This window comes from Acromyrmex echinatior, chromosome 6 (assembly GCF_024713525.1).
Source record: "Acromyrmex echinatior isolate Ae372 chromosome 6, ASM2471352v2, whole genome shotgun sequence".
Taxonomy (NCBI): Eukaryota; Metazoa; Arthropoda; class Insecta; order Hymenoptera; family Formicidae; genus Acromyrmex; species Acromyrmex echinatior.
The window spans coordinates 5,454,884-5,471,611 of record NC_141857.1 but is presented as its reverse complement, the minus strand read 5'-3'; the positions used below and the strand labels follow the sequence as shown (position 1 = coordinate 5,471,611).

The window sequence follows — 16,728 nt, the reverse complement described above, 5'->3', positions numbered from 1 at the left end:
TATCCTTAAGTTAATGGAAGAAGAGAAGAATGCATAAACTTATTTCAGTATTAACTATAATTTTACTAAAAAAGTTAACACTAATGAAGGCACCGAATAAATGTATATACACATATATAAACTTATTCATACATACATTTTTATCGAGATGACTGTAAAGAATTGCAGACAAAATTATCTTTGATCATAGTGCTCAATAAATATTTTCTATTTATAGGTATATATCATTAGAATTTTTCTAGATGCGACTGAGGGTTTTGTTTTCGATGTAATACAGATAGAGAGAAACCAAATGCAATGTACAGCAAAAATGTCCTACTTATTTCCAAGTATCACAATTATTCAAGTGTACATATATATAATACATATATTCTACAATCCTCTTTAATTTTGAGATTTGTTGCTCGCTTGTATTTATCGCGCGGCTGAAATTCGCATTCTTTTCATGTAATTACATATATAATAATTAAATTTTTATTTCAATAATTCTTTTTTATAAAGAGCGAAAGATTAAAAAAATACGAAATAAGAGGAAGAATTATTTTTTTCAGTACAGAAATATTACCAAGTAATATATATGTACGTGCATTAACCTTGTTCTGTCCTTTAAAATATTGACGAGCAATTAAAAATCATCAATCCTTAATATATATATGTAATATATTTATAAAATTTAATTTTTTTATGCTGCGAGAGAGATCAATATTCTCTGATAATTCTCTTGAAAACTGACATTTATTTGCGCAAATTTGTGAAAAATAACAGTATCACTTGCTTTTTCCACATAATTAATGTCATATCAGCAGAAACTTAACTCACTCTCGCACGTTTTCTGTTAATATTGCTATCGTCATGAATAACATTATTCGCTAATTAAAATAGAACATTTGCATTACTGCTTAATGCCGGATTATGTAAGAGTAGATTTATATGAGAAAATCTTAAAGAATTTTATCATAATGGGAAGAAAATCCAATTTGCCGATTGCATTTTTTTGTGATGCGAATTTCGCCGCGTGTACATATGCATTGAAATATAAGAAAACGCTTCCTTTGAGGTAGCATATCTCCAATACGAGACATCGTTTATTTGCAATCGATCCTCGTTACAACGAACTTCGGACGCGCGCGATTCAAAAAACTACCGTCATACAAAGTTTAACAATTCGATCTCTTCACTTATATGATTATATCTAATCGATACCTGTGTAAAACTTTACTACATGCAATCACGTCCCTATGGCATCGCGTTTTAGCTTCCATACAAACGATTGTAGGAAGGAATAATAACGCAGCATAAAGTATCGTCGAATTGGTCTAATTGAGAATTCCTCAGGCATTCTCGCTTTAATGAAGCCGTAGGCCGAAATTCCGCGCGGGAACGCAAGATAAATTCGTCATAATTACAAATTGGCAATTTAAAACTTGCATTCCATTGCATCAAATAATTTTGCTACTGGTAATGTAAATTACATTACATTATAATAGATTTTTTTAAATGATTATAATTCGATGACATCTCATGTCGGCCTCTTTTAATATTGTATAATTATATACACAAATGCGAATTAAAATCAAGTCAATTAAAATTTGATGCAAAAGGCTGCGTAATTAGAATACTAAGAGCTTTAATTATACATATATCTGAAAGAGGCAGATAGAAAGGAACTATTTACAGAGCGTATTTATGATCAAAATGATATACGCTAATGTTACATGATGCAGACGTCTTCCTATCATCTTTTCCTAATTATCTTTTTTTTTTCATTGTCGTTGTTACTTAAACGAAGATCCATTCGAGATCAAGACGCCGGCGATATCAATACATTCGAAAGACTATTTACAGAAATGTATACTAATAATATTAATTAAAACCTAGATTTTGCGGCTAACAATTTGCTAAACAATTTCAAATATTTTTGGCCGATTGATTCTTACGTAATATTATTCATCCTAGATTTGCCGATCTGTCACATCTCTTGGCACTACGCGCTGCATGATCCATGTATACGCGGCCGTAATAATCTAAAAATAAGCAGACGACAACGAGAGTAAGGATCACAGTAAGCACGACACCAAACGCTCTATTTCATCATAATATTGAGATCGGTGATATCTTTTTTCGAAAAATCGCTCTATCAGTGGCAGTTAAATCTGACTGCATCTTCGTTTAATTATCTGTTTTATTTGTCTCGGGCATTCGATTAAATGTGTCGTGTACGACAACTTAACAAACTCAAGAATTTAACGAACTCTATTAATATATAAGTAACAGAAATTATTTTTTTATGTAATTTCTAGATGTCTATATCATAAAAAGAATACATAAAAAGAAGAAAAAGGTATTCTCTTAATAGATCGAATTTTTTGTTATATATGACACTATGATGTAAGATCATATGTTACATCATGATATACTAATTAGATATCTTCTCACGTATTTCTCTCCTATATATGAATAATTATTTACAATTAACTTAGGTCATAATCTGTGGAACGTGCGTAAATGAGAAGTTCCGTACAATCTCGTTATAGACTTTCTCGAACACGTCGCAAAAGAAACATTAGATATTTTCGTATCGCACACTGGCCAAAAAAATATATATATATTCTCATATATATATCATTTAATGCTCGTCTCTATACATTCAAAAATCACAATATCTGCGACGCCATCGAAAAACGACCTACAAAAAATGATCGTTTTGAGTCATTACGGTCGCTTAGTAATACGTAACGAGAGAGCAAAGTTAAATACGCAGACGCAACAAAATGTACATTCTATAGGTTTTTCAATAGTTCTAGAATAATTCTACTTAGCAGCCTTGTTTTATGCTAAATAAAATATAAATACCATAAAATCATGGAGTTGCTAGAGTTAACAGATAAAACTAATTGAGCGCGTGAAAGCTCTGTTGTAAGATTGGCAAAGAAACTTTCAACCTCCTACACATCGCCAAGTCTTCTAATACAGATAACTAAAGATGCAGATCAATTGTCGCACACGACGCACCGATTTTTAATCGAATGGACACCCATGAATTGATCGCTAGTAACGCGAGATAAATGTGCTCCCTTACATATAAAAATATCAGCAAAAATACAACATCCTCAATAATTTATTTGTCAATTATCTACATTTATCTAAATTATACATATATATGATTATATATGTATAATATATAAAATTTATATATATAATTTAATATTATATATATATATAAAATTATAAATTATAATATATATATATATATATATATATATATGCACACATATACATATTTATTTAATTTTGTGATTTTCTGCCACACATGACATAGCACTCTATAAATCGTATACTCGTCAATCTCGCAGGTTTATACGTACGCATTATTTAGTCCGCAAATAGCGTTCGATCTTCGTTTTTGCTACAGTTTTTCTTTTTATCAATCAATTCGTCATTATAACATATCTCATTATAAAATTACTTTCCGTGAGTCATTATAGCGCGATATACTCATAAAAACGCCGCTCAAACTTTCTCATCGCCGCGAAAGAAAGTCTTACTTCGGTATACATAACATTATACAGAATTGATTTTCATACATACAGTTATCTTTTTGGATGGCACTGTAGATTCTGACTTTACGCTTAAATAGTCGTTTAGCGTATCGGTTTCACGCTCGTGAAAATTATCTTTAAAGATAATAATATTAGCCCGGTAAACAGCATATCAAATGTAATATCGAAGCAAACAACGTTTTCCTTCCTTTAAACGAATCCTGCTCAAAAGGGCACTGTGGAGCTCCCGCACGATATATAGTATCTTTCAGCAAATTCAATAAATAATTTATGAAACTCCATTACACTCTTTTATCTAATATTCCACTAAATTAAAATTAAATCCAATCACAAGAGTAGGCCATTTCGTGTACCTACACAACGCACACACAGGCATACACACATGCACACGCATTCTCTTTATCCTGATTTTTAAATATATATTAAACATATAAATCTACTCCTGCTTCTTCCTTATTTCAACTCTGCATTAAGCTAAACGGAACTAGAATTAAATAAACCTCAGCTCATATCTCCGAGATCCTGCACGATCGTCGATCCTGTCGTTATTCGATTTCACAAGCTGAAAGACCTTGTCGAAGCTTCACGCTACGTTCCATCTTCGAACGCATTCTCTCGCTAGTAGGTCTTCCATCTCCATTTAATATTCTGCGCTGATTCTTCTTCTCTTGCGAGTGTATTCTTCTGTATTAGCGTTTCGGAACTTCTCTTCATCCTGACATCATTCCTAATATAACTCCATCCTGATATATTCTGCCAACTGTTTATCTTCTTCTTTTTTTCTCCTACAAGTGTGCACGTACTTTTGCTTTCACTAGTCATGTAACAAGTCGATATTCGGTCTAGACAACGAGCGGTCATCAATCGTTGTTCATATCCTTCAATTCGGTATATGCGATTCGCTTTCGGTACAGATTGCTACCACTCGATAGCACGTTCCTCTTGTTTGTCGACGGACCGGGCGTGTAATAATGTCGTCTCTTGTACATAACCAGCCTGTGAAAGAAAAAACTAGTTAAGATATCTGCTGGTGATTAATTTCCTACAATATATATATATATATATATATATATATATATATATATATATAATTTACGAAATGAAAGCAACACTCGTTTAATGTATATATATACACACACACACACACACACACACACACACACACACACACACACACACACACACACACACACACGCACGCACACATTGAACGAGTGTTGCTTTCATTTTGTAAATTATGACTTATTATAATTAACAATAATGTCAATCATTTATCATTATAAAGAAGTAATACGATATTAAATAACAATCTTTGATTATCGTCCATCTCCGTGCACTGTTTTTTTTTTGTAATTCTGTGATCAGATTTCTATTACAATTATTGTAATTAATGATTAATGATACTATAATTATATTGGAAATATACCAAAATATACAAAATTTCTTTATAAAAGTGCTGTGCGCAGTTAATTTTTTCAAACATCAAGATGGTATTTTCCTGTGAAACATCTATCTTTCTTTCGATTAAAAAAAAAATACAATTTATTAAAAACACAAAACAAATTTTATTTTTCTCTTATTTTAAAATGTTAATTCAATTCCAAATACAGATCCTTTTTGAAATGTCATCAAGTTCTCATAAATTTAAAAAGCCTCATTTTTCACAGGAGCAATCTCACTTTCACATTTTTATCGCGATCGAAAAAATTTATCACAATTTCTGTTTCTTCTTAATTTATTATATCAATAAACTAAATAATCTTCCGCTCTCGAAAATAATTCCTTCGCCTACGCGGTACTGCGCAATGTTTGTTCGTCTTCGCATCTTTATAAACACAAACGACTCGGTGAACATGGGATTACCGCATTTTATCAGTTCAATCGCAGGTCCTTGAGCACGATCTAACGCTGGCAGGAATTTGCGCAAAAAGTTTGAATGGCAAATGCAGTCACGCCTACATCACGTGTATTGTTCACTGACGGCCATTCGTTTCCTTCTTTTTCTCTGCACCAGCACGTGTGCTGGTGCTAGCAATTGTATCGATACATTCACGGGAGATACTGATAGCTACATGCAATTAGTAGCTTCATCACACCTGTTGCAATAACGTCGAAACCACGGTGTTCTTCATGTAATAGTGACATATATCGGAGTGTCTAAAAATTCGCGTTATTCTAATGGCAGAAATATTGTAATTAACGCGAATAAAGAAGTAAGGCTTTATTATTTCTTGTGTAGTATTTCTTGTTTATTTTGTGAGTATTATAGTTCCTCCCTCTAAAGAAAAATTTCATCCGAGGTGTATTTAATTTTGAGGAGCCTAAAGTCTAAATACTTCATTTAAATCGTAATTAAGATATTTACTAGATATTCATATAAGTAATTAAAAAATCAACGGCTTGGAAATTTAGCCATATTTTAAACTGCGTATAATTTTCAAATTTTTTGCCGGTTGTAAAATCCCTATTAAATTCCTATTAAATCCTTTAATTCAAGAAAAAAACTTGATTCTGCAAAAATTTATATCTTTATTATATTGAATTTCTTCTTTAAATTAAATTTTTTTTAAAGAAAACGTCTTCGAATACTTCTCTGCCTTCAGATATATTTTGGGTCATCCTGTATGATCATCACGACTCGAATGTTATCTACATAATTACTATTAATGGTACACTAAGTTCCACCGAAGGTGCGCGAAAACTTCCACTCGCGGTGGAATGATAATTATTGCTGTAACAAAAGATTCTTCGAATGCTATCCATCGAAAGGAATATCCTTGTGTGCAAATTGACAATGCATTCTTATGCAAACATTTAAAAATATACACACATCTGTATTTAATTACACATAAAAAAACAAATACAAATTACTCATACATAATTACGTTTAATTTCTGGTATCGTGTTAATACCGGAAAATACTGGTTTAACGAATTCATCTCGTAAATGCAATTCCTTCATAACTGATCCTTGACAAATCCGGTTGCTCATTAGGCGTAGACTTACCAAACAGAACGAAGGAGCGTATTTATTCGATCTAGTTTTGACGAATGTATCTGGAATGTTTCTTTTTTTTAAGTAATTATTATTTTTAAGTAATTACTTTACGGATATGTTACAGAATAACGTAAACGGTTGCATGCAATACTCGGTACATCGCAGGATGGGTTTACACATAGACATTCGATTTATTTATTTTATTGAAGTTATTGTTCAGGGAGCTGGATTTGGATGCAGGGAGCATGCATAACACATTGCTTCGCACAAACAGCTGTGGGAAAAGGAAAAATGGTATCCGATTAATAAAAACAATTACCTCGAGTATTGTTATATAATTACGACTGAAAAAGAAACCGTGCAATATTATTTGGGGCAAGACAAACGCGAGTTTTGTATACACTCATGCGTTATTAAATGTCGCTCAGCTATAATAAAATTCTAAAAAATGGCGGTATTTCTTCTAGATTAAAAACATAAAATAATCGGCGGATAATTCATTAATGCTGTTTGTGCGCTAATTAATAATTTTACAATCAAATAAATTGTCAAGTTGTGCCAATATTTAAATGTATATGTAATTGTATTAGAGATCTTCATATTTTACAAATAAACTATCTTAAAGCAGTTATGATAAACTTTTTTTTTAAATATGTTTCTTAAATTTCCTATATTCTTTATTTTTCTTTAGAATTTATTCAATAGATTCGACGAATGCAGACATAGTAATTTTCGAGATCATAGTTCTAATATTTTGCTCCAATATTTATAAGTATATTGCGTATATGTCGAGCTCACAAAATTACTACAAGGGGAATGATTGTCGCGAATGGGCAAGAGAGGATTATAAAATATAGAGGCGGTAATTCGCGAATTGAAAGCAAACTATCAGTCATCGTTATGGACTGTCAACCGTCAACGGTCGTTCGTTCATTGTCCATCCTCTCGCGCTTTCCTCAACTCGTTTAATACTTCGTGTTATCCGCCCGTTTTAGATTCAAGTTATATATAAGGCACTCTTCGAGTAACGACGAAGATTAGAGGAGTAATTTTGGCGACGCCGAGCCTTCACGATGTTGTTATTGCGACTCATAAAAATAAGATAGCTAGGCGCCGTACGCATAACTGACTAGATGAGTCCACTCGTCTCTCAGAAGAAAGAGAGAGAGAGAGAGAGAGAGAGAGAGAGAGAGAGAGAGAGAGAGAGAGAGAGAGAGTGGAATCTTTCCCGTTGTATCTTTTATTTTGTAACTAGTCTTGCTGCAAACTGTTCCCTTAATTTTTTCATTTTCTCACTTTTGTACCTTTCCTTTTTCCTGTCAAGGAACCTTATTCTGAGGAATCGGTCTCCGGAAAATCTTGGAGACATTGATATTTTTGTTTGTTACATAGATATGCGCGATATAATAATTTATCTATCCTAATAATACTAGTACAGTAGTGTATCAATGGCTAATCTCAAAATAAAATATAATATACAGCGATTTATAGTATACGTCGTAGAAACTAAATTCGAGATATCGCCTGCGGTATTTTTAAAGTTTTAGATCTAAAGATAAAGAATAAATTCCTGCAATGGAAGGATAATAGAACATAATTCGACCAGCGAAGTAGTTCATTAAATGATCACAGAATATACCTCATAACAGCGCACGTCTGATGGAGCGATTAAGTAAGATTGTCTAGCGATAATAGATCCTGTCTACGTTAGCCGTCAGTGAGAAGGACCAAGACATTCCTATAAATAATATAACGACATAATTCCATAACTAAAAAGGCACATATTTGCAAATATGTTTAGGCATACTGGCGATATACTCTTAGAGACAATCTCAGAGAAAATATGTACTACAGATATTTTTAGTAAAATAATCATAAATTATGAGGAATGTAAAAAGTGCGGAATGGTAGATACAATATCATATGATAATAAATTTAAACAACAGTACGATATCAATGACATATCGCAAGTAAGGCAACAAAGATGCATGTCCCTTCTAAAATGTTACTTAAATGCAAATAATATCATTAATATATAATATATCCTGTGGCTTATAGAATATTCTTTGGAAGCATGTGTGGCAAAAGAATAAAAATGACGCTGTTTTCGAGGCCCTCTCGCACACTTGGAGTGTCTTACAATAATATAAGAAGAACAGTGCCCGCACTTGCTTCTATTTGGTCCTTTTATACCCGTTTTACGCTCTCTTCATCGATCGTTCAATTATTAAATCATACAAATCAAACGAGCGAGAAAAAAGAGTGAAAATATTATTTAGATCAATTTCCGTTTCTTCAAGACTGGAAGTATCTACTATCATCGATCGATACGTATCGATTTTTCTAATGTATCTTTTCGCGAATTTTATGCTAGCTGATTTAGGTCACATGGATGTCTGAAACAGAGAGCAAAAAATATTCTTTTAATGTGAGTAAGTCTTTCCCATTGTTCTTTTTTTTTTGTAAAGACAAATCTATCAGTTCGACACTCACCTCACCCTATAAATCCCGCTGCTAATGTTATGATGATACCTAGAAGCCCGGTTAGCATTTGACCAGCTGGTGAAATGACTGGCGGTGCAGACGCCGCACTCTCAACCACGGCGTCTGCCGAAAAGTAATCCTCCGCGGTCAACCTGTCACCATACTTATCCAACAATGTCATAACGAGTCCATTTGACCAGCCGAAACCAAGTTGTACTTCGTACTCACCTCCACTACCGTGGCCACCCGAGACGGTCGCGTCGTACTGCAAACAAAATTCTATTTACTCTTATTTTAGAAATTTATTCAGAAGACAATTGCATAAACAATTTAGAAAACATTTTTTTTTATCGAACGATTTAACATTTTCGACATAATAATTTTATTTTTTAATGCGACATGAGTTTTTTTTTTCAAAATCGCAATGTACACAAATTTATATTCTTTCATTTCATTTATATTCTTTCTTGTTTTCGTTTTTTTTCATCAGAACCTTACTTTACCTTTTCGTACATGCTGTGAGTCTCATTGAAAGCCTTATAATTGCTACGGACCCATCTCTGGCTAATCTCGTAGGCTAGTCTCTGCGCCCATGGATCGCCTGTGTTATTCAACGACATGATGAAGAAATACTGGAGAGGCGGCCAGGCATTGGGATAGTCCCATTGTTCACCGGAATGTTCTAATGTCGTCGGTATGCCGCCCTGATTTAACATGATCTGATTCTTTTCGAGGTACTTAAGCACCTTCGACACGTATTCACTTCTCTTAGAAGTGTCATAGCAGTCCGTCCAGAGTGGCAAAATATTAGTCGGATAGAAGTAGTCTCGCTTGATGTCATTCAATATATCGTAGTCCAACCAAACACCCACCTCCTCGTGCCACAATACCATCTTGATCGCCTCTTTCCATTTCTCAGCCAAGTCATCGTAATATGCGGCCTTTGTCTCATTACCCATCTGACGATTGTACTGCGCCAGCAGTATAGCGTTTCGATGTAAGAAGGTGTTCAGATCGACCGGAATTATAGATCTGGTCTTGAGATTTGTTAGATTACCTGAAATCCATCTGGCTATCAGCCTCTAGTTCTCTTTTACAAGCTAAGTTGCTCTTACGAGAAGCCGTTATATCGAAGCGCAATTCGTTACGATCACTTTATAAAATAAGTTAAATCGAGTTTTCAATTTCATTATGATGGAATTGAGTGAGGTAGGGGCAGTTTAAACGCTGTGCAGAAAAAAACGACACGATCTAACGATTTCAGTTGCAATACGTGCAGTTTTTGCGAAAATCAATTTTAGAGTACCGATGCCTCGAACATTGCTTTCACTTAAGAAACGAGCTGGAGGGCCTTGAAGTGCGCGCAGATCTCATTGAAGATACGGTGTTTAATGTGGAATAGCACGATAATTGTGGGTAATGCTGCTCATGTATGTGTAATACGTCATTATAGCTTCGGTTCAATCTATTAAAAAAATTTATGACGAACAAACAGGATTGCGCTCTTAGCTTTTTTTAGTGTACGATAGTAGTTTCTAATGGGCATCGTGGATAATCAAAGAATCTACACGCAAAAGAATTATTTAATGCGGGATTTCCTATATTTATACATATTATTTTATATATATTGTTTTATACATATTATTTTATACATAAACATATATATGTCTATTTTATATATAAATATCTGTTTCTTCCTTATTAAATAACAAATATTATCATTATTGAGCTTATAATTCTGTCGCCTCTGTGACAATAACGCTTTATTTAGCCATCAAAGTTATTTTAAACTGTACTCGTAAACTCGCGTGTAATACTGCTGCACCCAACGTCGCTCACCCATAAAGACCTTTATTTTCCTCGCGCGGGAAGCAATTATAGGAATGATAATTACCCTTGTTGGTACCCTCGTGTACGAACCATCGACTGGAAAAATCCCATCCGGACTCGGCCGCCGTTTTCAATTCCGAATAATAATTGTCCTTCTCTTCGGCGGTTCGAAAACTTTGGCTCGTCAGATAGTCCTCCCTGATCACCAAATCGCGAGATTAAAAAAAGGATGGAAATGTCAGAATTGACATCGAAAGTGAGAGTAGCATTACTAATTATTAATGGAATTTCCAAAATTAATGCTGATTTCGTGCATCTCGTAAGAGAGTCAGAATCTCTTGTAAATAATTCAACAAACACAAAAAAAATACAAAGCATTGCGCAACGCATTAACGCAACTTACAAACTGACGTAAAGATAATAAACATAAGTATCGTCAAAAATAATATATATTATATCCGCGTATATATACTTTAACTCATTTGCTTCAACTCTAGATCATTTAGTTCTTCTCAAAATCCGCAACGTCATTCACGCTATTACGAAATCGCGGTACTTACTTGTAAGACTCCGGTCGGGGACCTGATGACTCTTCGTAATACCTAGCGAGCGTATAATTGATCCCATTTTTCTCAATATCCACGGTACGGTTGGTCATCCAGAAGTTGAACTCTTTCTCCAGCAACCAGAGATTCTCCTTCAACCAGACGTCGTCATGGGTGATCTTCAGATATTCGTCTACCATAGGTATCAACAGTGGCGGATGCGAGCGCATCGCATAGTAGATTCTACCGCCATTTGGTATGAAACCGATCTTATCCACTATCTTAACGAAATTGTTCAGCATGCCCTTGACGGTGTTGTGCATTTCCGACAACAATAGGCCTTTGATGATCCAGTACGAATCCCAATAATAAAACTCGCGGAATCGTCCACCGGGCACGATCACCGGATGCGGTACGTAGATGATCGAGTAGAGCTGCTCGTTAATCCGCACGTCGTCCCGCATCTTTCTGCCCAACAGTTTCCAGATGTGATTGAGATCGGAGCCGAACTTCCGCAGTTCGTCGTCCTCGATGTTCTGCAGGAACTTGGGAGTGGCCGTCCAGTCGGCCGGGTCCCAGTCCTCGAACTCGTAACCTGGCTGCTCGAATGTGTCATTGATGAACTTCTCCACCTGGTGCTTGTTCGGCGCGTTGTTCACGCTTTTCATGAAGGCCCAGAACGACGCCAACGTCTCGTTTGCCGGCCGTTTCATCTTCATATCAACGAAGTACTTGGAGTCCTTGTATATGCCGGCCATTTGTACCGTGTGCAGCAGATCGCCGTGGCAGTATATCTCACTGGAAAGGCACGGTACATGGCTACTTGACTGCTCGACGAGCACGAGACCCTCTCGATCGCGTACAATTGATCACGACGGTGGTCTCTCTCGCCAGGGCGGGAGTGTTACGTGAATGAAATCGATAGAACGAACTTTGCACCGGAGTAAAAAGAAAGGACAAACGTATGAAGAAATAACGAACGGGACTGTTAATTTATGCGGTGATTTATAGTAGACTTATGGTAACAATAAGATAATAATTATGAATAGCTTTAATGAGGAACATCGTTGACATAAGAGTTCCTGTTATTAATTAATTTCATAAGTATGGTATCAATTAGACGGCTTCCAAATCTCCTTTCACCGCTGTGCAAAGTCAATCCTGCATTAAAGGAAGCTATGTTAAGGTTTCGAACTGTAGTGCAATCCTATAATGACTTTACGAGACACGCTTTTCAACTATTCGCGGTTTTCGCGGTTGGGTCGATATCTGGACCAATGTCTCGACCTCCACTTGAGCCGGAAATATTTTAAAACGCGCAATTTCCAACGAGAATAAAGGAAGTTATAGCCACTGATTGTAAGAAAAAAAAAAAGAGCTGTAGCTTCGAATTGCAAAATAGGATTATCTATTATTGTTTATCCTCATAAACAATGATGACACGTCAATGAAGGTGCAAGCAATATATGTAAAGAAATTTTGTCTGCTTAATAGTAATACAATTCCAATCCAATTATATCGTTTTTTATTTTTTCCTATGAACTAGGCGTTGCAAGTATCTTGATTATTTCCGGGAATATCTTCAGTAGGCCGGGATTAGATCAGAGCTCATAAAAAGAACGTATTCATTCAAACGAGCACGTATTCATGCGGCAACGGTCGTAAATATGAAAATTCTGTCACGATTATTAAAAATTACGAAGCGTAGCGAGTATAAATATCAAAGGTGTACAATAAATTAAATGAAAAACGCTCAAAAGTTTCGCGATATATTTCTTAGAATCAATTCGAATTTTAAAAAAAGATTCTACTGTCGTGAGAGCAACGCAAGCGAGAATATAATACTGTTCTTGTTTGGACTGTTATTTTTCTGCTTGCATTCTTTTCGCTTCCGTTCCTCTCTCTCTCTCGCGTGGATTATTTTTCAGCGATCTCGGACACGCCGGGTTGCGCGATATCGCGCGGATTCGTGAACATCAGTCCGGCTACCAGACGAAATCGTGCGACTCCCGCTTTCCTGGATGGCCTTGATGAACGCGATCCCTGCGTGCTCGTTCGTTTCGCGGCTAGAAATGAAATCGATCGTGGTATCTGTGCGTGGAATGGAGGAGATCCCGAGCGTTGTTCGCGTGACGGAATGCGCGAGGCGGCTGGCGATCGGCTCGCGAAATGTGCCGCCTCATTATCATTAATAATACGCGCACTGCAGTCGCGTCTCGCGAACGTTATGAGGGATACGTTACGAGGGATAATGGTTTTCCCATTCGTGGAACCGAACTGATTTCCAGCGAGTCGCCTCTTTATGTATTAACGCGATTACCGCAAAAATCTGATTACTGAAAAAAAAGACTGGTAGTAGCCATCAAATGTTGAGTAAAATAATTTCAATCAAATGTTTGGTTAATACAAAAATGAAAAGTCAAGGCTGTGAGAATAATTACTCTCATTATTCCTTTTTTAATTATTTTTTCGTTTCAATTGGCGTTATTAATTTTACTTGATAACCAAAAAACGATTTTACTTTTCTAAATGATTTTACTTATCTAAATATTTAATAAGGATTACCAAACATAACAATATAATCAATTATTTGGTAATAATTATCAAATATTTAGAAAAGTAAAATTATTTTTTATTATATTAACAGAGCATTTGGTTAAAACTTCATTCAACATTTGCTATTATCAGACTTTTTTTTTTTACCACAAAAGATGTGTGAAAATTTTCGTGGGGTCTCCGATTTGTGAGCATCTGATTATTAATCCGTGATTACGTGCTGGTACGATCCTTTTAACACAAATATAATTATCCACGTGGAATAACTGCACGCACGGACGCATCTTTTAATCGAGACACGTCGCATAATATGGGAGTATTTTTAAAAGGAAGGATGTCTATCTTTGCAAAGATCGGATATGTGATCGTCAAGTTATTGTTGTTCCTAGAAAAATATTATTTAAAGGAGTTTTTTCATGTCAAGTTTATTTGTTCTGTTGTCAGATTATCTATGTTAATACATTTTCAAATAGATGGAAACGATGGCGTGGGAATGATAGTGCGATTTTAGCGTTTGCGTAATTTAGCAGTATCCATGATAATTTCGTTTGAATACACGTTCATGCATGCGATAACCGTAATCATTCAGTTTTCATCATTGTCAAGCTGGTTACTAAACCTTATATATCCACAATTATGCGTGATATATTGCTAATTAATAAATATTGCTGATTTCACATAATAATTAATCTAATTTAAATTGTTAGCTCTTCTATATTTATTATTCTCAAATAATATATCGATCGCAATGCAGACAAGCATTATTTTTTACATAAACTGGGCGTAAAAAATTATCATGGAAAATGGCAATAATTATCGCGAACAGATTCGAACAGTCGTGTCAAATGCAGCGGGTCATGAGATGCCAGCGATAAACCGTTTTAATTACACATTGATTCAATTAATGCTACATGCTATTGCATTAGAAGATCTGCATTTGATATATTGTACACATTTCGTTAATCTCCCGAATATAAATCTTCACGCATAATATTTACGTATAAAAAAAAAAACAAAGTCGAATTAGATCTTTCTACAAAAATCCGGTGCTCTTAAGCTCGTTTCTACCAATGTAGATTAATTCAACCTCAGTTCAACTAACTTTTCATCTTTTTCTAATTCTAAGAATATTACGAAAAGATGAAGAGTAAGTTGAACTGAGATTAATATACATTGGTAGAAACGGGCATTAGAACTGAAATGTCATTGTAGTCTCGGCCAAGAAGTGATCGCGCCACTTTATTAAGACGTCATTCGAAAGATCTCCGGAAGATTCAATTTACTAAACTCTAAGCGTGTTCGGTGTGCCGCCTCTCATATCCTTTACATCGTCACGTTATCCTACACGTCGTCATCATAATCAAGGATAGCTCAAATCGAGATATGCGCGTCTCGGTGAAAAAGACAGGAATGTGTCTCGACGGAGATCAGTTAATCGTTGTCGCGATCAAATGTGCGCCCATTATCGGATATACCCGATGTACGTTATCTCGAAGACGTGATTCGGATCTGCCTATGTCGCGACACACTTATATTCGATAAACATGTTTTCATCGTGTGATGCGTAAGATATTATACGAGAAGTGCTTGTCTTTTTGAAAAACATTACCGAATTTTGCGTCCGTAAATTAGCAGATAATTCCATATCCTGTCATTATCGGCAAATTGTGCTATCGTGATCCTTGAGCACTTTAAGGAAAAAGTCATTACGTCTTTTTAAAGCAATTTTACCAAGAAATAAGTATTACATATATATTTTTTTCATTGGACGATTTTTCTCTGCATTGCGGAAAATAGTACGTAGAACTTGTCGAAATGGCGCACCGCCAAAATTTACGAGATTGCATACGAAAATGTTTAATATCTCTAGAAATCTCGATATGAGATAAATGCTCATGACTTAATTGACATTTTGCCCAGAATACCTTCTAAATTTGTGCCAGTTGAATCGGTTATTATAAACTTCATGTTACGTAACACACACACACACACAATAAAATTCGAAATTTTTATAATAGATGTTCAATGTCGAGTACGAATATCGAAGGATATAGTAAATTTCCTCTGTTTGAGTATGCAGAATTATGAGGAACACGATACACAATCACTGCTTTATCTAACATTATGTTAACAAGTCGATACCCTTCATTGCTCGCTTTGTTTAAGAACCGTGACGTATCTGCAAAAAGCAAAACAGTTTCGCAATTACGACAACCTGATTCTGTATCATATCAATTCCGAGTAATCGTCTGGTTAAAAATACCTTATATATCGTGTGTAAAATATTTTTAGAGTATGTGCCATGTGTGTGTGTGTGTGTGTGTGTGTGTGTGTGTGTGTGTGTGTGTGTGTGACTTCAACAATGTTTTTCCATTTAAACAAGCATAACAATAATCCTCGATGTGCATCAGCCGCATTTCTCGCGGGATCTCGGCGGGCAGAGAACGAACGCCAAATCTTTAGATAGAGATGCTGACGGCGCGTCATCGATCATACGAGTGAAAAGTTTCCGTTGCAATTCGACGCACACCATTAGCATGTGCACACACACACATGCAGACACTGTAAAGGTCACGCTCATTGTGCTTGCGGAACACGATAATTTAGAGCCCAACTTGTCACGCGTCTGATTCCGGGACGAGGTTCATTGCTAAGGTCATTTCCCTAAATGCTCGCGCCACGCGTGCCTACTAATGCAATATCGCATATGTAATCCCGTCGGTTTAAAGCGACACAGATTCCTTAGTGCGTCAGAG

At 35.4% G+C, this 16,728-nt stretch overlaps 1 protein-coding gene across 7 annotated transcripts in view; it reads right to left on the bottom strand.

The window, feature by feature from the left end:
- Positions 1 to 39: 39 nt before the first annotated feature.
- Positions 40 to 16,728, bottom strand: part of LOC105154010 (trehalase) — a 51,024-nt gene continuing 34,335 nt past the window's right edge. For 5 of the 7 annotated variants that reach the window (XM_087407417.1, XM_087407412.1, XM_087407413.1 and 2 more), the window contains 5 exons: positions 11,432 to 12,214; positions 10,936 to 11,069; positions 9,545 to 10,098; positions 9,056 to 9,306; positions 40 to 4,556 (listed from right to left, as the gene is read on the bottom strand). In XM_087407417.1, the coding sequence (XP_087263543.1) occupies positions 4,421 to 4,556; positions 9,056 to 9,306; positions 9,545 to 10,098; positions 10,936 to 11,069; positions 11,432 to 12,214 (1,858 nt within the window). In that variant the 3' untranslated portion in view covers positions 40 to 4,420. Of the gene's footprint in view, positions 4,557 to 6,742; positions 8,954 to 9,050; positions 9,307 to 9,544; positions 10,099 to 10,935; positions 11,070 to 11,431; positions 12,215 to 16,728 lie in introns of those variants that run through there. The other 2 variants (XM_087407415.1, XM_087407416.1) reach the window with 2 other exon arrangements.